The sequence below is a fragment of the Kogia breviceps genome, chromosome 15 (genome assembly GCF_026419965.1).
Source record: "Kogia breviceps isolate mKogBre1 chromosome 15, mKogBre1 haplotype 1, whole genome shotgun sequence".
Lineage (NCBI taxonomy): Eukaryota > Metazoa > Chordata > Mammalia > Artiodactyla > Physeteridae > Kogia > Kogia breviceps.
In genome coordinates this window covers 216,034-241,996 of record NC_081324.1, presented here as the reverse complement: position 1 = coordinate 241,996, position 25,963 = coordinate 216,034, and the positions used below count along the sequence as shown (strand labels likewise).

The following is a 25,963-nucleotide window of genomic DNA, read 5'->3' as shown; positions in this document are numbered from 1 at the left end:
TGGATTCCTTTTATTTCTTTTTCTTCTCTGATTGCTGTGGCTAAAACTTCCCAAACTATGCTGTTGTTTTTTCTCTTTCCCCCAATATTTTTTAGGCCGTTAGGGGCCCTTTTCAATTCCATATGAATTTAAGGATTGACGTTTCCATTTCTGCAAGAGACTGTTGGAATTTTGATTGGGATTATATTGTAGATCATGTTGGAGAGTATTGACATCTTAGCAATATTCCTACCCATCAGCAAAGGGTGTCTTTCTATTAATTTAGGTCTTTAATGTCTTTCAATAATGTTTTGTAGATTTCAGCATACAAGACTTAAACCTCCTTGGTTAAATTTATACATACGCATTTTATTATTTTAGATGGTATTGTAAATGAAATTGTTATCTTAATTTCCTTTTCAGATTTTTTGTTATAGGTGTGTAGAAACACAACTAACTTCTGTATGTTGATTTTGTACCCTGCAGTTTTACTGAATTTATCATTACCTCTGGTAGCTTACTGTGGATTCTTAGGTCTTTTCTATATATATAGAATCATATCATCTGTGAATAGAAATAGTTTTACTGCTTCCCTTTAAATGTGGATACCTTTTATTTATTTTTCTTGCCTAATAGCTCTGGCTGGGACTCCAGTAGAATATTGAATAGTAGTGATGAAAACAGGTACCCTTGTCTTGTTCCCATTCTTAGGGGGAAAGCTTTCAGTGTTTCACCATTGAATATTATGGCTTTCATCAATGCCCTTTATCCTGTTGAGAAAGTTCTATTCTAGTTTTCTGGGTGTTTTTTTTTAATCATGAAAGGGTGTTGGATTTTGTCAGATGCTTTCTCTGTCAATTGAGGTGATTGTGTGGGTTTTTTTCCTTCCTTCTATTAACTTTGGTATATTACACTGATAGATTTCCTTATGCTGCACCCCCCTTGCATTCCTGGTATAAATCCCACTTGGTCATAGTGTATAATCTTTAATATACTATAGGGTCTTGTTTGCTAGTATTCTGTTAAGAGTTTTTACTTTCATTCATAAGGAATATTTGTCTGTAATTTTCTTTTCTTGTGATATCTTTATTTGGCTCTAGCATTAGGGTAATGCTGGCCACATAAAATGAGTTAGGAAATGTTACCTCCTCTTCTGGTTTGGGGAGAAGAGTTTGACAGGAACTGGTGTTAATTCTTCTTTAAATGTATGATAGAATTCATCAGTGAAACCATCTGGTCCTGGACTTTGCTTTGTTTTGGTGTTTTTCATTAGTGTTTCAATCTCTACTGTAGTTACAGGTCTGTTGAAATTTTCTATTTCTTCAGTCAGTTTGGGTAATTATTGTGTTTCTAGGAGTTTGTTTTATTTAGTTTATCTATTTTGTTTGTATATAGTTGTTGCTAGTATTCTCCTAATCCTTTTATATCCGTAAGGTCAGTGTAAGTCCCCATTTTCATTTCTGATTTACTTATTTTTATTTTCTCTCTCTTTTCTGTCAGTCTAGCTAAACATGTATTATTTATTTACTTGCTTACTTTTAGCTGCATTGGGTCTTCATTGCTGCACGTGGGCTTTCTCTAGTTGCAGTGAGCGGGGGCTACTCTTCGTTGCGGTGCAGTGGCTTCTTGTTGCAGAGCATGGGCTCTAAGTGCAGGCTCAGTAGTTGTGGCGCATGGGCTTAGTTGCTCTGTGGCATGTGGGATCTTCTTGGACCAGGGCTCGAACCCGTGTCTCCTGCATTGGCAGGCGGATTCTTAACCACTGGGCCACCAGGGAAGTTCCAACATTTGTAAATTTTGTTGATCTTTTCAAAGAAACAACTTTTGGTTTCTTTGATTCTCTCTTTTATTTATCTTGCTGAGTTCCCAGGTCATTTTACTTTTGATATGCAGCCAGGAAGCTGTTCAGTTGTGAACACCAGCAAGCTGAGAATTAAATCACATGAGTTTTCCCTGAATTACATTTTAATGCTGTAAAATAGTCATGTGAAACTTTCTTCTGCACTTGCCCTTAGTGTTTTTTCGATTACCTTCATTATTTTACTCAGGTTTCCCCATGTAAAACCTTAAAAGAAGGTGTTTTTCAGAACTCGTGCTAGGAGAGTATGTGGCATATCTTGAGTGTGCTGGACCCACATCAGGGATCGGTCCTGACCATCCTTTTCGTTGCTTGGTCAGCCTCATTAGGCAGGCCCCTCCCTTGAATCACATTAAAATGTAGAGGAAACTAGTACTGGGTTGCTTGATTAAAAAAACAAAAAACACAGATGTTAGCAGTGGGAAAGTGGAAGAGACATTGGATGTTCTTTCTGTGTATAATGTGTGTGTTGCTTAGAGGAGAGATTTCTAATGTATGATGTGGACCCTTAAGGAATTATGAAGTTATTAGGGAGTTACTTAAATTTCTCTGGTGGCTGCAACTTCAAATGTAGCATTGTCTGAGAATTGAAAGTAATCTCTCCCATTAAATTACTGTTATATATCAAATGTTCATAGATACTGAGGTGATTAATATTATCCAAATTTATTTAAAATATTACTCTTCCTATCAGCTTTTGTCATCCTCTGTTTTCTCAGTTAACAGCTATCAGAGATACAAATACTGTCTCACGGAGGCCAGAAACCTTTGAAGGAAGCGGTAGGGGAAAAGGGGATTAAAAAAAGAAGGTCCCTAGGTTAGAGTTTCAAAATATCTATCAGATTTATTGAGGGAGGATGAGATAGAAGGAATTAATGTTGACTGTCTAGTAGAAATTTGGATCCATGGTCATTTTCGCCTTTTTGTCACCTTGTGGGTTATTACCTTGTAAGGCTTTTTTTCCCTACCAGTCTTCTGTTGCATCCTGTCTACTCTGAGGCTCTTCCTAGAGGTACCATTCTACCCCCGTAGAAGCCCCAAGGGTCTGCCTTTGGTGCAAAAGCTTGACTACTCTTGCTCTTGCTTCTCACTGCACTGCACCACGTTCCTTTCTGTGCGGTTCTGCTCAGAGCTACCATTTCTGAGGCAACTCGTGCACTTAACTTATGGGCGTCAAGTTACAGATTAGATGAGAACATTTCGACCAATGTTTACAAATTTGGGGTTGCTGCATCTAAATTAGGGAAGCGTAAACAAAAAGGGTGCACTGAACCCACCCCATGTCAATCTTCTGAGACCTATATATGTATAAACAGATTTTTTTAAATGTGTTAACCTATGTTTCTTTATCTTATGTACAAAAATATATTGAAATATTCTTAATCCATTTATTTCCTAATAATTGTGTTTTTTTCTTACTAGCTCTTTTTTTCCTGCATCTGACAATGGGAAGCACTCTTTCCTTTAAACCTTTCTCATCGCCTGTGATAGAACATTACTTCTTCCCTCTTCCTTTTCCAGTATTTTCTTATGAAAAATTTAAGCATACAGAAATACTGAAAGGGTTGTACTGTGAAAACCCATGTACCTACCATGTAAAGTCTACAAAATTAACATGAATATATATCTACACTCATTGTTTTATCTTATTTTTTGATGCATTTCAAAGAAAGTTGCAGGCATTGATAAATTTGCTGTTTTTGTATTTGAAGTGAGACTTTCGTAGACAGCATATAATTGGATCATGGTTTTTAACCCAATCGGACAGTATTCTCTACCTCTTATTTGAGTGTTTAGACCAGAGGTAGGCAAACTATGGCCCATGGGCCAACTCTGGCTTGCTGCCCATTTTGTAAATAAACTTTCTTGGAATACAGCCATGCTTATTAGTGTTTACATATTGTCTGTGGCTGCTTTTGTGCACGATGGTGGGATAGAGTAGTTATATCAAACAGAGACTGCATGGCTGTCAAAGCCTGAAATATTTATCATCTGACTCTTTACAGAAGCAGTTTACCAACCCCTGTTATTTAATGTGATTGTTGAAATGATTGGGTTTAAATCTCCCATCTCGCTGTTTGTTTTTACCTATCTCATCTGTTCTTTGTTCTTTTTATTCTTTTTCTGCTTTCGTTTGGATGAATATTTTTACGATTCCATATTATCTCCATTTCTGGCTTATTAGCTATATTTTGTGGGTACCTTCCTCATATAATACTGCTTCACATATAGTATAGAAGCTTACAGCAGCATGCTTTCATTTCCCCTTCCAGCCTTTGTGCTATTGCTGTCATATATTTTACCTCTATATATGTTACAAACCTCACAATAAAAGCAGTGTTTTATCCAATTTAAATCCTTGTAATAATTTGCACTTTTCTCTAGTTCTGAATTGACTTGGTAGCAATGTATTAGCCTAGGTATAGTCAAAGGCAGATGTGATATTAATTGTCATTCTCTGGCTTAACTAATTCTTTATATATTATAATAATTCTTTATATATTAATCTTTAATTATTAAAAAAAAACCCAGTAATATATACTGTGGAAGTTAGAAAGTACTTTCTAAAGGTTATGATTTCTTTAGAAAATAAAAATATTAAATGCCACGTACCTACCATTCAGAGATTTAGCTTTTTCTTTCTGTATGTGTGTAAACATATAAATATAAATGTGTGTAGTATTTACCACAGTGAGCTCATATTGGTCACTCTTTTTTATTGCATGCTTTTTTCAGTTACCTTCATCTTCCTGTGTCATTAAATGTTCATCCTATCTAATACCCAGTCCATATTCAGATTTCTCCAGTTCCCCCCACATATTTTTCACACTCTGTCTCTTTGAAGCGGAATTCAGTCTGGACCCTGCCGCATCAGACTTTAGGGTCTCAGAGTCACGTCCCTTTCCATCTTGCCATGCCTGTGGTGTTGTTAGCCACACACTTGAGCCCCTACGTCTTTCCCTGAAACTCTTCTCCGCGGTGCTCACACTGATGGAAGACAGTGTCTGCTCATGCAGTTTCTGTCTTTCAAAACTTACTTGTGGAAATCTCATCTGTTTATTTCTTATAAAACTGTAACTTTAAAAAATATATATATTTATTTATATATATTTTTGAATTTACGGAAGACTAAAGACATGGAAAAAAATCCAGCACCGTAACAAGTACGGCCAGGAAGGAAATCAACTCTGTAATAGGACGGTTTAATGCACTACAAACAAGAAAGGATGGGAAAGGAAGGAAAAAATGTGCATTGAATTTAAGACACTGTAAATACTCGGAAGACATTCATTTACTATTCAAGTGTAAACTCAGTAAGTACTTGGCATAAATTAAAAGGCCGCTGCTGAGGTACAAAAACTGTAATATTAACTTGGATTATTTCAGCATTTTCCCCAGGCCTCCAACTTGATGGGAACTCTGTCACAGCTTGCCATGGGCTGCATTTTCATTTCACTCTTCCCAAGTAGATTTCTTAGGTGCCAAGTAATCCCATCAGGTTCTAATTAAATATTTCTTTATCTTCTGAAATTATGTAATAATCTCTCCTTTTCTCCCTTTTTAAAAGGACCTTAAAGGCTTTGATCCAGGAGAGAAGTACTTTTATAACACATCATGGGGAGATATTTCTCTCTGGGAACCTTCTGGAAAGAAAGTGGTATGTATTTTTGATTTTCATGTTTCCTAAGAACTTGGGGGTAAGTGTCAATTTAGTTCTGAGGAACATCATATGTTTTGGGGTTGCAGATGAATGAATGGGAGGAGGAGGAGGTGTAGTGTAAATATTTAGGGAAGTAGAAAGAAAAACAAAGTTAAACGTTTTGTAATATAGGATTATTGATGCTTTGAGAGTTTTCTGCCTATCAAGTTGGTAAAGTGATGTAGTGAAACTATTATTTGTCCTTGATTATTATTTGTCTCTGAAGTAAGAAGGGCTTCTGATTTATATAACTATTCTCAGTAAAAAGAAATGTCATGACTTTATATGTAATGAAGGTACATCCCTGTTTCAAAAATTAAAATAAGAATATGGAGTTTGAATCGAGGAATACAGTTTATAATAATTTGAAGCCTCACACTTAAGCAGATTCGAGCCAAAATATGTGACATACTGCTGAATTCTCCTTCTTAAAGTGTTTTCTTCTGGAAAACCCTTCCTACCCCCCAGCCACTGGACTAGCACCTTCATCAGCGTCAAACCAGCGTGTCCCAATTACGACCTCACTGTCTCCCCTCACCGCTTCCCCCACCCCATTTGGCCAGATCGTGTTGGCCTTGGGAATTCTGGCTTTAAAAACAAATTCCTGTAGCCAGTGAGTCATTTTTCTGTTAGAATTTTATTTAAAAACATTTCTGTCGTCACCTTGTCCTCCTGAGTCCTGACTTCTGCCTCTCTTTTGTGTCTCTTATCCTCCTTAACCCGAAACTCCCCTCTCTACCCACAGATGCAGGACTCCTTGAAACTGCTTTGCTTTGGTTATTCTGCTCAGAACAGCTCATGACTATGCAAATATGCCTTGTTTTGAAGACCTTGGCTTTGTGAATATTTTCTTGGGCCTCTCTGATTTTTCTCATCCGAATTCTTAAAAGATTCTGTAACATAACATGCAGTATAATGTATAATTATGTGCTTTTCGTCAAGAAACATTTTTTGAATTCCTGTTACAAAGTAGGTAAAACTTTGAGTGCTTGATACAAAGAGGTGAAAGTTAGGGTTCTTTTCCTCAGAGAGTTTATGTTTTTGTTCAGGTGCATAGGGCCTGGCATAAAAAGTTAAATAACAATATGAAAGAGTGGAGATTGAATTTGTTAAGTAGATACCATATTGAGAAAAAAACCCAATAAACCACTGTTGCCTGGCATGGTGGAGGCTGTGTCGTCTGCTCATTTTAGTACCTTACCCCTCTGTGCCGTAGGTAGCTTCTTGCTTTAATTTCTCTCTAGGTAATAGGATATGTGAACAGAGACAGTTTCGGGCACCGTAGCAGAAAAGTGTGACCCTGCTGGATTATGTGGCTCATGCTTCACAGAAGTGAGATGTGTTGGACTTTTGGGTTTGGGACGGAGATGCTCAGGTTATATCAGGTGATGGAGCCCAGCTGTTGTGGGACCTGAGGACGAGGCCTTAGGCTGACGGGGAGACGGGGACTATCACGGGGGACAGGATTTCCACCAGCACCCAGAACACCTGGCTCCACTTCTTTTTTGCTTCTCTCCTTGGTTATTTTTTCTAACTCTATTACAGTGAACCAAGGTATCACGCTCAAATTGTTTCTGATTGGTCACTGTCCTAGAACTTTCACATACAAGTTTTTCTCTGAACATTTTGTCAGGGATTTTGTGCTTATGGACTTACTGTTTATTTTCCATTTTAATCGATTTGTAGTGGTATCTTCTCTGGTGTTAATTTGCATTTCCCTAGTGACTAATGATGAGCATCTTTTCGTGTGTTTGGCATCTGGATACCCTCTTTACTTTAAAGTATTTGATGCTTAAAATGCTTTGCCAGTTTTCTAAAAATTGGGTTATATGTTTTCTTACTGAGACTTGAACATGACCACAAAAATGATTCTGGACACAAGTCCTTTATTAGATATGTGGTTTGCAAATATTGTCTCCTAGCCTGTGGCTTGTCTTTTTATCTTTTAAACAGTGTCTTTCAAAGAGCTGATTTCTTACTTTGATGAAGTCCTGTTTATCATTGTTTTCTATTATGGATCATACTTATGGTGACATATTTAAGAAATCTTTTCTTAACCCAAAGATCTGTTCAGTACTAACAGATAGTAACAGGTTGTTAGTAAGTGCTATTGACTCCTTAATTGGGTGTAATTTTCATTAAGTATCTGGTTTTTCAGTACAGCATTTTGTGGAGTATAAGATGCACCATTTTAAAACGAACCGCTAATGAAACTAAAATAATACTTCACACTTAAGCTGTGTTGCAACATTGAACTGTCAGTTGTAAGGTGTTTTCAGATTTCAGAGATATTAAAATATGGGGGGAAGAGTGTGTCAGAATCAGTGAAAAATGTTTTTTTTACCTTGTGATCTGTGGTTGGCTGTTGCCCTAGGTTTATTGTAGATCCTCCTGGAAGTGCCAGAACCTGGGATTTCTAATTGTTGGGAAGGCAGTAGTAACATGTTGTTGAATGAGTTTGGGTGATTTCTCTGACCAGTGACCCAAGAGGAAAACTGCATGACTAGGAGAGAAGGTGACAAAACCCACAGGAGGGGAGTATGTGTATGTGTGTATGAGAGAGAGCGGTCACGAGAGCACAGATCTGGGAAGGAGCCGGGTGGCCTGTGGCCAGTGCAGTAGCTGGAAAAAGGGTTGCAGAACGGGAAGGCCTCTGCCCCGGCATTTAACCTGTCCACACCTTAACCTTCCTCCTTTGTGAAACTAGGGCCCATGTTTCCTGGGGCACCAGCTCTGGGGTCCGGAGCTGTCATACTGCTCCAAGCTGTCAGACCAGCAAGGCTTCCTGGATGCTAGAACAGACTGTGCTCCTCGGTTGGCCAGCTGCTGTGCAAATATCCTTGCCTGTGCCCCAGGCTTGTTGAATTTCCCGTATTTGGCAGAGAAATACCATACTGTCAGAGTTATAGTCTGTGGCCTGAACTTACCTCAGGATTATTCACAGTGAGTTAGGCACAGTCCCTCTTTCTTCAGTGCTTGTCGCATGGCTTATTGGCTTCTTGCTTGTGCCATGCGCTGTCTGTGTGTCTCCTGCCTTCTCCAGGAATCTGCGAAATGGAAGACAGTGATGAGGGGTTAACAGTTTGCAAGTTTGGTTATATTAGATAAATTCCAGAAGTTTTAGAATTTGGAGTGAAAACAACATTGGAACTAAGAGAAGTGGGATGAGAAGGGGAGAAAATAACTTTTGTGCAGAAAATTGAGTTTATTTTAATTCATGCAGTTAGGACTGCATCAATTCAAAGTATAGGACTAAGTAATGAGATTTGTGGTTTAGTGGTTGGCTTGGAAACAGGGTTCAGCTAGCTGTGATTTGGGGGCCAAACTGTTTGTATGGCCTACATGCTGAGAATAGTTGTTACATTTTTAAATGTTTGAGAAGGAAAGAAAATGAAAAGAAAACTGTTTTGTGACATGTGAAAATTTGAATTAGGGTCTCCAGTGTTATTTACACGTTATCTGTGGGTACTTTTCCCTTAAAACACAGCACTAGATCTAGCCAGTTAGAAGAAAAAGAATCATATACTTGTCAGCTGTAGAAGGTGTAGCATCTGATAGTTTTATTAAACTATGCTTGACTTTCTTTTCTTTTAACAGAAATATCGAACAAAACCATACTGTTGTAGCCTCTGTAAATACTCCACAAAAGTGCTTACTTCATTCAAAAATCATTTACATCGTTACCATGAAGATGAAATTGACCAAGAGCTGGTGATCCCTTGTCCAAACTGTGTGTTTTCCTCTCAACCCAGAGTTGTGGGAAGGCACTTCAGAATGTTTCATGCACCTGCTCGGAAAGTCCAGAACTACACAGTGAATATTTTAGGTGAAACTAAATCCTCTAGGAGCGATGTGATAAGTTTTACGTGTTTAAAATGTAACTTTTCAAACACTCTGTACTACAGCATGAAGAAGCATGTGCTGGTAGCCCATTTTCACTACTTAATTAATTCCTACTTTGGCCTGAGAACTGAAGAGATGGGTGAGCAACCGAGAGCTGCCGATCCCCGTTCCACCGAGAAGATGCCCCCATCCGACAGGTATTACTGTAAAAAGTGCAGCGCCAACGCCAGCAGCCAGGATGCTTTAATGTACCACATCTTGACGTCGGATATACACAGGGATTTGGAGAATAAGCTTAGGTCTGTGATCTCAGAACATATTAAGAAGACTGGACTTATGAAGCAAATGCATATTGCTCCAAAACCAGCTGTACGTGTGGCTGTGCCGCCCAACAGCAGCGCCCCGGGCATGCCAGCCACGCCTCCTTGCTTCCACCTTGCCTTGCCGCAGAGCAGCCAGAGCCAGACAGTGGAACAGCCAGTTCAGGGCGCGCCCCCTCCCGTGGCTGCGGCCTCGGGCGCTTCTGGAAGCCTCACCCACTCCCCGCCTGCCATCGCCCAGTCTCACGTGACTCTGGTCTCCAGTCCTCTGCCGGTGGGCCAGGGCAACCTCACTCTGCCTCCCTCAGCACCTCAGCCTGTCTTTCTCTCTCATGGAGTTCCACTCAGTCAGGCAGCAAACGCTCCTGTGTTGCCCTTGAGTCAGCCAGTGGGACCTGGAAATAAGTCTCTCGGAACCGGTGTCCTCCCCATAAACCAGACCATCCGCCCGGGGGTTTTGCCCCGCAACCAGCCTGTTGGGCCCATAAGCACACCAGTTGGGCCTGGAGTTCTTTCGGTAAATAGACCTGTTGGGTCCGGTGTCCTTCCTGTCAACCCCTCTGTCACCCCTGGAGTTCTTCAGGCGGTCTCCCCAGGGGTGATTTCTGTGAGTCGGACAGTCCCGTCAGGGGTCCTTCCTGCGGGACAGATGACCCCTGCCGGGGTTATCCCTTCAGGACAGACAGCAACTTCTGGGGTTCTCCCTGCTGGCCAGGTGGTTCAGTCAGGGGTGCTCCCCATTGGCCAGACAGCCCCGTCGGGGGCGCTCCCCACTGGCCTGGCCGTCCCGCCGCGGGTTCTCCCTCCCGGCCCCGCGGTCCCGCTGAGGGTTCTCCCTGCAGGCCGCGTAGTCCCACCTGCGCTCCTTCCTCCCACCCAGACGGTCTCGTCAGGGGTTCTCCCTGTGAACCAGGCTATCAACTCTGGTGTCCTTCAGCTCAGCCAGCCTGTCGTGTCAGGGGTCCTTCCCGTGGGCCAGCCAGGGAGGCCGGGGGTCCTGCAGCTCAGTCAGTCTGTGAGTACCAACATCCTGCCTGCACATCAGCCCATTAGACCCGGGGCTTCGCCAAACACCGCTTTCCTCACGTCAGGCTCTATTCTCAGACAGCTGATACCCACAGGGAAGCAAGTGAACGGGATTCCCACATACACACTTGCCCCAGTGTCTGTCACTTTGCCTGTGCCCCCTGGAGGCGTCGCCACTGTTGCCCCTCCCCAGATGCCCATCCAGCTCCTGCAGTCGGGCACGGCTGCACAGATGGCCGGCTCCGTGGCCAGCCTGCCCTCCCCACCAGTGGTGGTAAATGCCACTCAGAATATGTTCCTTCAGCCCTCTTCGTCTGTGGCGGAGGCAAATCAGGTGCTCAAACAGGCAAAGCAGTGGAAAACCTGTCCAGTTTGCAACGAGCTCTTCCCTTCCAATGTCTACCAGGTCCACATGGAAGTGGCACATAAGCACAGCGAATCCAAATCCGCTGAAACACTGGAGCCGGAAAAGCTGGCGGCATGTGCGCCGTTTCTAAAGTGGATGAGAGAGAAAACAGTTCGGTGTTTGTCCTGTAAGTGCTTAGTCTCAGAGGAGGAGCTTATCCGCCACTTACTAGTGCATGGCCTGGGGTGCTTGTTCTGCCCGTGTACTTTCCACGATATTAAAGGCCTCTCAGAGCATAGTAGGGCTATGCACCTAGGGAAGAGGAGACTGCCCGCGGACTATAGTGACAAAGGATTTCAGCTGGATGTCGATGCCAATGGCAGCCTGCTGTTTCCCCACCTTGACTTCATCACCATCCTGCCCAGGGAGGAGCTGGGTGAGCGGGAGGTCTACTTGGCCGTCCTGGCTGGGATACACTCCAAGTCGCTGGTGCCCGTGTACATCAAAGTGAGGCCGCAGACCGAGGGGGCGCCCGGGAGGCCTGGCAACCAGGCGCTGACCTGCCCCTTTTGCTTCGGCACCTTTGTGACGGCTGAGGCATACGAGCTGCATCTGAAGGAGCGGCACCACATCATGCCAACGGTCCACACGATTTTGAAATCCCCGGCTTTCAAGTGCATCCACTGCTGTGGGGTTTACACGGGCAACATGACCCTGGCAGCCATTGCCATACATCTGCTGCGCTGCCGGAGTGCTCCAAAGGACAGCAGCTCAGGCCTGCAGGTCCAGCCTAATTTTATCGAGAACAGTGAACTGCTTTTAGTCAATGGCGAGGTGATACATGACTCCGGTTTTTCTGTGAAGAGAAAGATGCCTGATGGCCAGTTTGGGGCTGAAGACCAGAGGGACGGCGAGGAGCAGCCTCTCCTCGTGAACTCTGACGCAGAGCCGTCCCCAGAGCAGGTGACGAGTGCTGTGCCTTTCAAAAGACAGAGGAATGAAAGCAGGACGGAGGGACCCCTTGTTAATGATGATGCTCTCCAGATTTTAGCACTGAATCCTAAAAAATATGAAGACCGTTCTTACGAAGAAAAAAAGCAGTTTCTTAGAGATTATTTCCACAAGAGACCATATCCCAGTAAAAAGGAAATAGAACTGTTATCCTCACTCTTATGGGTGTGGAAAATTGACGTGGCTTCATTTTTTGGAAAAAGAAGGTATATTTGCATGAAAGCAATAAAAAATCACAAGCCTTCTGTACTTTTAGGCTTTGATATGTCTGAACTTAAAAATGTTAAACACAGATTGAACTTTGACTATGAACCACAAAACTTGTAAAAAAATTAGGAAATCTAAAGTACTAGATAATTAGTAGTCTTTTTCAATTGAGATTTTTTTAAATGTTATTTTCTTCACTGTATGTTGAACTAATCAATTTCAGTGGTCTTTATGCTGCTCTTTAGATTTATTTCAGGTGCTCAGAAAGACTTCTATATAAAGAAGTGAATAGTTCTTTCAAGTTTATTGTTTCCTGCAGCTTGATTTTGTAACAGTTGTTTTTCATTTTTTCCTCTGTCATGTAAATTAAATCTTTTGATATTTCATGCATGCCTTGTTTTCCCAGTAGTGTCAGTATCGTATGATAAAAACTGAAATCTATATATGTTTGTTTTTCATTTAAGGAAATTTCAGCTTGTTTCAGAATACTTGATTAACTGCGAATTAAAACTGCTCTCCCTCAGCTTCACAAGTAGCAGCAGATGATACAGTAAATGTTTAGAGAAGTGAGTAGAAGCCCCTGTGACATGTCTGGTTCCTTAAGGATGCACTGCATTAACTTTTGCTGATTTCTTCTTGTAAGGTATTTGCTTATTAGATTATACTTTTGATTTACGTTTTTTCAGGTTTGTCCTAACAGCTGTTTTTGATTGTAACTCAGAAAACCAAATGTTTTCATTTGTTAAAAATATACTGAACCTGAAGTCTGGTATTAAAGCTCATAAGTCAAGAATTATTTTACAAATAAAGTAATTCTGTAGGTACAAAAATACTTCTCAGTGTAGACTTTTCCCCTCTTTTTGATACACTGATAAGTCTTTTCTCCATTCAAAGATATGACAATAAATCTTTAGTGCCTTTAGAACAAACACTGAAAACACCCACACAAGCTCTCCTCCTAACCTAACGGTTCATAAACCAGTGAAAGGGAAGGACTGTGTTACTCAGGAATAAAATGTTGACCCCTGGGTGTGGCTACTAACTGAAATTTAAACGCAGGTTTTCAGGGGACAAGGTGAAATGAGTAGACTGGAGCTAGTCCCCTGGTTGGTGTATTAAATCTCTGACAGTTTCCTAGAGGTAAATGTATTCATGTTGGGGAAATGGGCTTTCCCATAGCCTAGTTGTCCAGGTTAATGGGATGGGGTATTGCTAAGGAGCTCAAGTGTACTACTCTCCTTTGGACAACTAAGCCTCGGTTTTTTCACACAATGTAAAGTAAAGCACCGGAAGCAGTAATGGAGACCATCCAGTTTAGACCTTAAGTCGTAGTGCTGGTGATACACAGCAGAGGCACCTGTGCAACATACTCAAGCTAAGACAGTCTCTGGGAAATAAGATGATGTTACCGTACGGATTTTTTAAATATAATAGCTGCATGTCGTTGCTGTAACGTGCGTTTTTGAGGCAGTCGTGAAACTGGTGGTGATTGTTGGTGTGCTCTGTTGTAAACTCAAAGAGCTTGTTCAAATTTATTATTATTTTTTTTTACCTATTGTTTTCAGAATGTCTATTTTGAATTAAAACTTGTTACACCACTGCAAGTAGAACTGTTTAATTCTTTTAACTGTTAAAACATCACGGTGACTCAGGAACAATCTAAACGTGGAAGTAGATACCATATTTATTTTCTAAAAAACATTACTTGTCATTGTGAAAATAAGCACAACCCAGAAGGGCTAACTAATTACAGGGTCACAAAACAGACGTGGCTGGAGATCCTGGCCGTTGGCTGGCCGAGGCTGGGAGTCGGCCTTTCTCCAGGTCGTGCTCTGTGCCGGACGGCGCGGCTTGCCGTCTGCGTGCTTTGAGCCTCCCTTCTTCAGTTGTGCACGTTAGGGGTTCTGTTGGCATTGGGGCCTGATCATTCTTTGTTCGGGTGACTGTCCTGTCCACTGCAGGATTGGGGCAGCATCCCTGTTCTCTACCCTCCAAGTCAGTAGCACCTCCACCCACCCCTCGGGCTGGCAGATGTGTCCCTGCCAGGTGTCCCTGTGGGGCAGCAGCAGCCCCTGAGGAGAACCACTGTGATGAAGGAGTTCTGATTTCTAACTGTATTTCAGCTTTTTACTGATGTGGAGTCTTTTGATACCATGCTAGTTACTGGTTACTAAATAATTTTTTAGGCTTATGGGTCAAAATTTGACATAAGTTGAGCTTCAAAAAGCACATGGGAGTTCTTGCAAATGTAAAAAAATGAGTAAATTTATTACTGTTTTTGGCTCTGCCGTGCGGCATGCGGGATCTTAGTTCCCTGACCGGGGATCGAACCCGTGCCCCCTGCAGTGGAAGCTTGGCGTCTTAACCTCTGGACTGCCAGGGAAGTCCCTAAATGTATAATTTGAAAATGAAAAACTAAACTATAGATTAATAGTGGTAGAGGTTTTTTAAACTATCCATTAAAAGATTAGAAATTGAGAAGGAAAGGAGATAATCCTTTTTATTACCACGGTTACGAATAATTGTATACTTAAGAAATTTTTTTAATCTACGTAGCATGAACTCTAAAAATATTTCACATTTGGAGGCACTGCTTGGGAAAGGGCCTCCGTGTTCTCCTTGCTGCAACCAATAAACCCTCCCTTCTCCTGCCCTCTTCCCCCCAAATTACATATTTGAAGTCTCTTCAGTGAAAGACGAATTAGAATGTAGGATACTATTTCAGCTTCTGAGTTCTGTTAACACATCCTTGTTTTGGATGTGTTATTTTTTAATAACTAGGAACCACATTACTTCATTTGTTACAGTGACTGATACATGAGAGACAGTAATTCAGGAGTGCTCCAGAAAGCTTTTCATCCACCAAGTAACAGGATGAGCGCCTTCACCACCCACACCTTTGCTTAATTCTTCTTTTGGTCACTGCTCTCCCTCGCATCCCTCAGCGTGCTGCTTCCAGAGTGAAACTGCCGGCAAATCTCAGTCTGTTGGATTGCCTTAGCAACTCGGCTGAGGAACAAGTCGGCTTTGATTTCACCTTGTCCTAAGGCCCATGAATGTTTTCTCTAGAAAGCTGCAGGCGAATGAAGGGCCGAGTGTGGACCCTACAGCTCTCGAGGACAGGCCTCGGAGTCTGACCGTGCAAGAAGCTGTGGGACTCCGACACAGCTGCAGGAGTACCTGCCTTCAGTTTCTGTGATGTGGGCCACAGGGCTGGCGTGAGGGCAGGCAGACAGCAGAGATGGCCGTGTCGAGGACAGTGCTGGGTACAAGGGCAGTGTTGGTACCACAGTAGCTTGAAGACTACATGGTGTAGGTGGTGTCCGCCCACTCTTGCCCCTTCACCCTCATCAGTGAGATCAAACAAAACATAGCCAATCAGTGAAGAAGCCAGGCCGGTCCTGAAAAGCCAACAGGGGCCAGAAGACCCTCATCCACATACCACCAGATAACCACAAAAACTAGGCTTCTGTATCACCGCACTGGACTGGTAGTTCCCAGGCCAAGGAGCTCTTCCAGGAATTCCTGGTCCAGGTGGTTATCAGGAAAGGGCTGTTGCTCATATGAGACTTGTCAGTTGGCCTCCCTGGTGTTGTGGACACATCATCCTCTCCCTCAAGCTCAGGCCAGTTCAGTCTCCCTTGCAGAAGCCATGTGGTTCTGGTTCTTCATTCAGTTTTGAAATAAGCCCTCTGGAAATGCTATGCCGTGCTGTAGTTGGGCAGCAGCTGGGCCAGGCCTGCAGTAGACGGTTGCTCTTCTGCCCCCGAGTTCCCAGGGGTGTGTGGCCAGGGAGGGCAGTCGCCCACCTCCTGTTACCCTTTTTCAACAGCTCTTCACATATGATGATTATGTGCAGCTCTCTAAGAGTTCACTAAAGGAATCAACAACCCTGACCAATTAAGAAAAGAAAAATAGCCCCAAAACACTAACCTAGCTTTTACATTGTTTTTAAACAGACCTTCCTAGTAGATAATAAACATTTATCAACAGTTTACTATTGCTAGGAAATGGTCTGAGTATTTTAAGGACAATGATAATGATCTACTTAGTGCTTACTCAGCTGCGCACAGCTGACATGCCTTCTAACTCTCAACAATCCTACAAGGTAAATGGTAGTATCTCGTTTTGCCTAAAAGGAAACTGAGGCATGGAGAGGTTAAGTTGCCCAAGGCAGGGAGCTAGTTAGGTGAAAAGAGCTAGGGTGATACCTGGGGGCCGAGCGTCATGCTCTTAGCTGGTATGATACATTCCTCTGTTCACGTATTTCCCCATTTAAGCCTCATAATACTCTTATGATGTAGGTTTTATTTTACCTGCATTTTAAAGATGAAGAAATGGGATCCAAGGTAGCGTGACCAGCTGTACCAGTTTACTCAGGACTGGGATTTCTCTGAACTTTCAGTACCAAAACTGGGAGCATCCAGGCAGGTGGGGATAAGTTGGTCACCCTACTCAGAGGTCAGTTCACCCCCCACGGTGACATGTCCCTTAACTGATGCAGTACTGTCTGTAATAAATCTCTGTCTGCTCTCTCTAGATGCACACGTAGCCCTTTAGGTGTCGAGATATGCAGGGCATCCTGATCCTAGATGGTTACAGCACCAACAGTAACAGTGCCCTCTGTGTGCCAGGTATTGTTCTAAATGCTTGCGTAATGAACTCAATGACATGATGTGTTGTGAATGAAAAGTGAAAGGAGGGAAGTCCTGGTTAGAACAGCGAAAGAAGTACACACAGATTTGCTATTTAGATGTCTTAAAATGTCTCCCCATGTTACTAAATAGAGTCCCTGCTGAACTATCAACTAAGGAATAAAAATTTCAACTATGAGGTACTGTCAGAAAACTTTTCTTTAGTTTTTATTTATTTATTTATCTCCCTGGGCCGGATCTTAATTGTGGCATGCGGGATCTTTGTAGTGGCATTCGGGATCTTCAGTTGCGGCATGCGAACTCAGTTGCAGCATGTGGGATCTAGTTCCCTTACCAGGGATTGAACTCGGCCCCCCTGCATTGGGAGCTCGGAGTCTTAGCCACTGGACTACTAGGGAAGTCCCACTTTTCTTTAGTCTTAAAAGCTTAAACTTAATTTCATTCTCTTACTGATAGTTATAATTTTAATGTTCTCAAACCAATTCCTTTTTCATAGGTGCTGAGAGTAAATATCTAAACATGCATTCCTTAACATAAAGCTTCACCTTGTAGTACACCTGCTGATTTATACTTCTGGAATCTATTTTTTTCTGTTATGTAGTTATTAAATCTCAGCTTTGGAATTTTTCTAGTTTTTGATAGCCTGTCCTAATTACAACTTAGTTTTTAAAATTTAAACATCATTTTAGCAATAAAGACGTTCTAGAGGGAAACTCTTCGTAGTAAGTGAATGTGCCCTAAGAACGTACTACTTGTAACAGTGCCGAGTAGTTAGTTTCTTTCAGATTCTAAACCCAGAATTTTCTTAATTTGTGATCCATGAACCATCTGAGTAAAAAGTGTAAACATTGATGAAAGTTAAAGTCTAGATTATATTATCAGATTTTTCATAATATACAGATAAGATTACAATTTACTGGCACTATCAACTTCAAAGGCCTATGTTAATGACACATGAAAACAGCCTAAATTTTATGCTTATTTGGGATCAGATATCTAGGAGGGTTACCTTGTAAAGTAGATTAAAATCAAAATCAAAATCTGTCGTATCTGACAGGGATCTCTTAAGGCCACCATATTGGCAGGTGGAAAACTAACACCATTTACTCAGATGACCTAGCTCACTTTTTTTTTAAGTCTTTATTGAATTTGTTACAACATTGCTTCTGTATTATGTTTTGGTTCTTTGGTCAGGAGGCATGTGGGATCTTAGCTCCCTGACCAGGGTTCAAACCCGCACCCCCTGCATTGGAAGGCAAAGTCTTAACTACTGGACTGCCAGGGAAGTCCCCTAGCTCACGTTTTGAGAGGGAAAATGTATATAACGCTGCTAAATAGTAGCTAACATTTGTTTTTCACAGCCCGTTAAAGAAGGTGCTTCCCAAACCACTTTTCTTTATCCCACTCATAAAATCATGAGCAGTGTTTGTTTACTTTTAAACAAACAAAAAATTACATAAATTCCTTTTCAGAAGGAAAACTTTAACAATTAAAATTTAGAATTTTATCAATATTAAAAGTATAAATCAGACTTCAGCCATATAGGTATGTTTGCTATGAACAAACTAAGATCATGTGGTCATACTATCAAATGCAAATTCAGAATTAGTTGTCATAAATGAATATATTTTTTCAGAAATTAGTTGCTTACAGTTTACAATCCACGATATGGCAAGTTTAATATATTAATTTACCATTTGCCTAAACTTAATCTGGAGAATATTGAATAATAGCAATGAATAATGGTTCGGTAGTTTTTCTTAAAACATGTTTCTATACAGATCTATCTTGAGCGTTAGTTGAGTTGTAAAATCAGTAAAAACAACAGTTTTGCTAGAGTTTATAGATAAGTTGACTCATTTTGCCTCCCCAATCCTCTGTGGAGCAGCTTTCAGAATTGTTAGACTGAAGACCTGGAAAATCCTACATTGTCTATGAAATAGTGATACTGACACACATACACACACAGAAATGCACACACAAGTTAATATGATATCGAACTTAAGACTACATCTCACAGATTCTAGAAGGAGTTTCCATGCAGACTTAGATTTAAGGTCTTCTCATTACAAGGAAAGCACCTTTGGTCCTAAAAAGGACAGGAGATTTATCCTCAGTTTGCTGTTGTCTTGTGGAAGATGACTTCAGAAAACACTGGGAAAGTCATGAGATCATTTTAAAGAAATTATGCATTTTGCAGGGAAGGTAATTTTTGGTTATTTTTAAAATTTAATTTTGTCTAGATTTTATATGTGCTTTCAAATAACTAACTGGAGTGGCTACGTACTTCAGTAAGACAACTTACACAAAAGAAGGAGGGCAGCTGGTGCAGGACTTTCTGAAGCTCACTGGGGAAGCCTAAGTTTAGCCCTGCCCGTGGCTTGCTTCCCACTCCAGTCACATGACTCCAGGCCTGTTAGCAGAGGCCTTTTCACTACGTTCAGCTCGAAGGTGAGTGCCCTTCTAGTAACTTACCAGAAGGTCAGTAACCTCGCACCAGAACTCCCATTGTTATCACAGTGGTTCTTGGCGCCCTGTTTCCTTGTTGCCGTGTATTTCACTGCTGACCTCGTTTTCATTCACAGGTGGTGGTAGTGACCATCTTGGTCCAATAAGTCACTAATTTAGAAGTAAGCAGGATACACATATATCAACAGCCAGTACATAGAATTTTCTAACCATATCCTAGCTATTGGCATTGCCAGTTTTTTGGCCTCTACGTAACATTCTGTGTTAGATGATTTGATGACTAAAGGTGAAGCTGGGATACTAAAAATAGATGTATTGTTACTGACAACATGGGATCAACTCAGAATTTTAAAAACGAATGGAAAATCTTGGTAAATTCATTATGAGTTCTATTCAGTAATCAAAGTAGATCGACATTACTGTGATTACAGGTTCTTATCTATCTGAGTCCCACTTAGAAATGAATCTTTAAATATATGTTTAGAACTGCACACTTTTTTTTTTTTTTTTTTTGGCTGTGCCGCGCAGCTTGCGGGATCTTAGTTCCCCGACCAGGGGTTGAACCTGCACCCTCCACAGTGAAAGCGTGGAGCCCTAACCACTGTACCGCCAGGGAATTCCCAGAACTGCACACTGTCGTCCAAATGAAACATCTTATTTCCAGGATCAAAATACCCATAATGTCTGAGGGTTGCAGTGTAATTAAATGATATCCTCAATCTAATTTCTCAACACTTAAGAAGTTCCGCGTGTGAACTACTTAACCTTACTCTGCCATCTGAGAAGCTACGCCGGTTCTGGCTGTACTATGCCTGTTTTTCCATTCATAAAATGGCAGGTGGGGAGAGGTGATTCCTTCTGTGTTTCGTAAGAAGTGGCCTCAGTATAATCATGTTTTATTTTTAATGCACTAGAAATAGAGAATGGGTCTTTGCCGATTCCTGGACAGTTAATTAGTAAGCTGCTTCCTTGCAATGACTTGTGTAAGAATAGATTAGTTGGCGTCAATGCATTCCTGTCCTACAGGGTTGCCAAAGTGGCTACAAAAAAACCACTAGACACCCAATATCTTGTAATAACCTATAATGGAATATAATCTGCCAAAAAGCCTAGTCACTGTGCTGTGTGCCTAAAACTAACAAAATGTTGTAAATCAACTATACTTCAGTTAAAAAAAGACTAGACAGATTCAAAGAGTTCAGAACACAGTATATTCTTGAGGGCAACCGTAAGAGTCTTTTGCCTTCTAATATAAAGTCCACCTCAATCTAGATCGTTTGGTTGTAACTCAAACTCAAAATGTAGACTAGCATAAAAGTCTAAGAGATTGTCTTTCATTACATTTCTCCACGCACCCCGCATGGTCAGGACCTTTTGCCCATGAGGATAAGCGATGTGAAGGAAGACAGTGGCAGAATGATTAATTTTCTTTGGTTTAAAATTTAATATTCATTTATTTTAAAAATTAAGCTGCTACCTACATTTGGTAATGTTATATTCTTCCAGTAGTGGTTTCTCACTGCTAAGACACTATTTGTGTGCATAGTCTAAGATTATCAGCAACATTACTTTATAAGTATTTCACTATCGGGATAATATTGCAGACTTTTCTTCCTAAAGCAGTAAAGTACCTTTGGACCAGGTATTCCTGGGTTTGTGCCATATATATCTGTCTGCCTATCATAGTGTATATCGATTGAGACATGTCCAGTAGTAGAAAGATGCTAATAAAAATGCAAAGGGCAACTTGAGTCCCAGTAGAACAAGGTGAAGTGCTTGGACTGTTGAGTTCATCTGAAGCTGTCAGAATATGTTACACACATCAAGTGTGTCTGCCTCACTTCAGGGGCTTTAGGGAAGTGGGAGGTTCACTTTCACGTACAAGACATGCAGAGTCCTTACAAACCTAAAATCTGAAAGAAAAGGGTGAGGCTAGAACAAGTTACTCTGATGACATAATTTTGGATAAATGTGGTCTTCATTACTGTATAACGCATTATACATATATATATATATATATATTCTAAAATTTGTCAAAATCAGCCTTTCATGTTGGACATTTTGAGTTCAGTGGTTCAGCCCCTCGTCACTGGAGGCTCCAGGAGTTTGTACAAGCATGTGTGACTTGGGTCTGTGTTTAACATTGCTTCAGCCCCTTCCCCCTGATTCGTTCTCATATTTTCACCTGAGCCCACCTGTGAGTTGGCGTTGTATTGCCATAGACTGAAGCGTAAACTGCCCTAGAGATTTAAATCCTAACATTGATTCCTTGCCAGGTGCTAGTTACAAAATCATAACCTGAAATGAAAAGTTGGTAAATAGATCAAAGAGCTTTTTTTTTTCTGTTGCAAATTCGGTTGGCATCTGAATATTTGGATAGATTAGTTAAAAATCCAAATATCTTGGTAATTTAAATATATGACTATATCTTAGTGTTTAAATCACAGCAATGTTTGAGATATAATCCAACATACCCGCAAACTCATCAACTCTCCTTAGAAGTCTTCAAGACTCCTGTCTGAATCTTTGTTCTGTAATAAAGAAACATTAGTTTAGGATTAACTGAATTTGTGCATTTAATTTAAGAATAAATTTTTTTTTAAGATTTTAACGACTGTGCAAAGAATAGTGTTGGTTATTAACTTGGTAATTTGAATTGCAAAACTATTTTTACATGGAATGCTTATGTTTTTAAGTTGATAGCGTTGCTTAATAGAAGTAACTATTAATTCAATTTGATTAACTTCTTGTTTCCATTATCGCCATTTGTAAAACCTGACAGGAATTTTACAAATGAGCAGGGGCTGAGGTGCTTTCTGACTTGTATTAATTTTAAGGGATACATATTCAAAACCTCTTGATCACGTGCAGTGGTGCCATGCTAAGCATGTGATGCAGCCGCTGAAGATGGCGGCCAGCGTGGCTGTAGATGGGCAGCTGTGGCCACGAGGTACCTCACTCATCCATTCGTTATTCCCAGCTTCTGCAGTGGTGAGGCCAGAGGGAGCAGACTTGCCTCAGGTGGGACCTGAGCCCGCATCCAGCCCCTGTGCCCTGTCGACGAAGAAACGCGCCTTCCTGAGCTGCTTCCTTAACAAAGGTTCATACTCCTTGTGCCTTGTAAGTTGCTTGATGGTAAATGAGGCTTTCTTTAAAGGCAGGTTTTGAGAGTGCCAGTGAGAAGTAGGTGTGATTTTTTTTTTTTTAATGTTTCAATAGAAAATGGTTCTGAGAGTATGTATTTTGCATTTGCTTGGTACCTGCAGTCTGCTCACCTGAGTCTCTCGACAATCTTGTGGAAGAGAGAAGTTAGGCTTTGCTTCTTGTCAATGAGCAAACCAGCCCAGAGAAGGTAAATGACTTTTCTTAGGCCGTATGATACAGTGGTTGGCAGAGCCAGGTCTAAATTGGAGTTACTGACTTATTTTCTAGCACACACTACCTCCCCATGAGGATAAGTCTTAAAAAACAATGTTTTAACGTGTGGTAACAGATGAGCTCAGTGAGAGAGAAATGGGGAAGCTGCTCGGTCAACCCGAGTGCAGCTGAGCTTGCTCACTGGTGGAGGGGAGGGAGAGGAGGCCCGCAACACCTGGAAGCACTTGAAGCAGCGCCTGAAAGTGGTCCTTGGAACAGGAATCCAGCAGGCCTGCTGCTTTAAACTGATGTGATTCCCACAAATTGAAGGAAACGGCACACTGACGCAACTTGTATTTGACTTTCAGATTCTCCAACAGTGTTTTTCAACCTGGGAAGGGCGGAACACCCTACAAAGATTAAGGAGGGTGAGAAAGAAACGCTGTCAAAGCTGGATGGCCCGAAAGCCCAAGCGAATCGCAAGCTGCCGACAGCAGTGCACGTGACCGCGGGATCTCCACCCACGGCCTGACGTCAGCAAACCTTCCCGTGGTCTTCAGCAAGGACGGATTCTGCTCTGTGGACAGCCCAGAACTTACTTGAAGAAAGGGTTCTGCTGTCTGAAGAGGTCAGGATAAGTGTTGTCTGAGAGGCTGTGGGTGATTCCGCGGCCCCGGAGCCTGCCTGCCCTGACACCTCGGCCTCACCTCGTTTCAGGTTCAGAGAAAATTCAAGTCTCCGGCTCCACCAAAGCCCTACGACACTAGCTCCACCCCTTCAGCAGAGGCACAGCCCCGTGGCGAGGAGGAGCACCTCCAGGGTGGCTGGAGCACCTTCTCCGGACGCTGCCGCCCTTCCAAGGTGGGTGATGGTATCTCACTAATTGCTGTGCCAGCTGGGCTTGTGCAAGGACAGTGTAAAAGGCTTTGTTCTTTAAAACCTGTAGAATATAAGTGGCACATGAGTCCTGTCTTTGCTGCAAGGGTCTGGGGTTCTGTCCGTGCTTTTCCTTTGGGTACTGAATTCTGCATTGTTGGGAAGCATCACATTCAAGTTATTCCTTGTCCCCAGACCTCACTGCCCTCACCTTTCTGCCTGGAACGCTCCAAACCATGCTTAAAGCAGCTACTCCTTTTGTTCCTCAAACTAAGACCAGCGTGATCCTTGGACTCATTGTCGAGAAATTAATGTAATCTGGGAACAGGTCACGTGACCTTTAAGGCCTGTTCATGCACGGACCCCAAAATGATTCACTGCTCCTCCCATTCTTGGTTATCAGGCCACAGTCACCAGGGCAGTGTGTGTGCAGAAGGATCTTTGTACACAGGCACCTGAAAAGAGGGAAGGAGCCTGGATGAACAAATCAGCCAAGAATCCAAAGCGTTATTGCTAGACTGCTTATGACCAGAAATTTGTACTCATTTCCTTTTTTCCCCCCAATTAAAAAAAATTGTTAGAACACACGTAATATAAAATTTACCATCTTAACCATTCTTAAGTGTACAGTTTGGTGGCATTTAAATACATTCACATTGTGCAACTGTCACCACCATCCATCCAGGGAACATTTTTATCTTCCCAAATTGAAACGCTGTCTCCATTCAACACTAACGCCCATATTTCCCCTCCCCCAGCCCCTGGAACCCAGCATTCTACTTTCTGTCTCTGTGTATGATTTTGCCAACTCTAGTGATCTCCTTTAAATGGAATCATTCGGGATTTGTCCTTTTGTGACTGGCTCATCTCACTCAGCACAGGTCTCCCAGTTTCATCCATGCTGTAGGGTGTGTCAGTGTCCTTCCTCTTAAAGGCTGAATCATATTGGTCATATGTATTTCCAGTTTTTCTTATCTGTTCATCCTTTGATGGACACTGGGGTTACTTCCACGGTTTACCTACTGTGAACAAAGCTGCTGTGAACGTGGGTGCCAAGATGCCATGTTCACTTGCTTTCAGTTAACGCTCAGCATGTCTGGGCTCCCGTGAGGCTCAGCCGTGACCTCTACGTGTCTGGGGAGATGGGCTGTGAAGCCCTTGCTGCACCTGGTGTGAGATGAGATGTGACTGCCTTCTTTGTGTTTTTCTGTATTTTACAATTTTGTAAAATTAAAGTGCGTTTATTTAGTTCTTTAAAAATACAAGGAGTGTATCATCTAACAGTGCTGCTACCAGTTACTGGGAAAGGTGGTTAAATCCAGTTGACCCACACATAAGTGAGATCACTGTATTTGTCTTTCTCTGACTTACTTCACTTAGCGCGATGCCTTCAAGGTCCATCCATGTTGTCGCAAATGGCGAGAGTTTATTCTTTTTTATGGCTGAGTAGTATTCCATTGTATGTATATGTGTGTGTATTTATGTAAATATACATTAATGAAAATTATATGTATATAATTACACTAGGCCTGTCAATATTTTCTTTTTACAATTAGGAGCTCCTATGTTGGGTGCATAAATATTCATTTATTGATTGATTGATTTATTTATTTGTGGTACGCGGGCCTCTCACTGCTGTGGCCTCTCCTGCTGCGGAGCACAGGCTCTGGACGTGCAGGCTCAGCAGCCATGGCTCACGGGCCCAGCCGCTCCGCGGCATGTGGGATCTTCCCGGACCGGGGCACGAACCCGTGTCCCCTGCATCGGCAGGTGGATTCTCAACCACTGCGCCACCAGGGAAGCCCGGGTGCATAAATATTTACAAATGTCATATCCTCTTGTGGATTGACCCCTTTATCACTATGTAATGCCCTTTTTGTCTCTTATTACAAACTTTGTTTTAAAGTCTCTTTTGTCCTATATAAGTATAGCAGCCACAGCTTTCTTGTGGTTTCCATTTGCATGGAACATCTTTTTCCATCCCTTCACTTTCAGTCTGTAATGGAGACAGCATATAGATGGGTCTGTTTTTTTTAATCCATCACCCACTCTGTCTTTTGGTTGGAAAATTTAATCCATTTAAATTTAAAGTTATTATTGATAGGTATGTACTTATTCCCATTTTGTTAACTGGTTTCTGGCTGTTCTCTAGTTCCTCTGTTTCTTTCTTCTTCCCTTGCTCTCTCCCTTGTGGTTTGATTACTTTCTTTAGTGCTGTTCTTAGAGTCCTTTCTCATGATCTGTTGTGTGTCTGCTATAGGTTTTTGTTTTGTGGTCGCCATGAGGCTCACATCTAACAATCTATATTTATGACAG

At 41.8% G+C, this 25,963-nt stretch overlaps 1 protein-coding gene across 7 annotated transcripts in view; it reads left to right on the top strand.

The window, feature by feature from the left end:
- Positions 1-22,514, top strand: part of ADNP2 (ADNP homeobox 2) — a 39,346-nt gene extending 16,832 nt beyond the window's left edge. The window contains exons 2-7 of one of the 7 annotated variants that reach the window (XR_010836677.1): positions 5,406-5,495; positions 9,135-12,289; positions 12,755-12,933; positions 16,831-16,924; positions 19,189-19,396; positions 22,395-22,514. Coding sequence is in view for 3 of the 7 variants with exons in the window: in XM_059040453.2 (XP_058896436.1) it covers positions 5,406-5,495; positions 9,135-12,410 (3,366 nt within the window). In the remaining 4 variants the exon portion in view is untranslated. Of the gene's footprint in view, positions 1-5,405; positions 5,496-9,134; positions 12,709-12,754; positions 13,891-16,830; positions 16,925-19,188; positions 19,397-22,394 lie in introns of those variants that run through there. The other 6 variants (XR_010836679.1, XR_010836678.1, XR_010836676.1 and 3 more) reach the window with 6 other exon arrangements.
- The last annotated feature ends 3,449 nt before the right edge of the window (positions 22,515-25,963 follow it).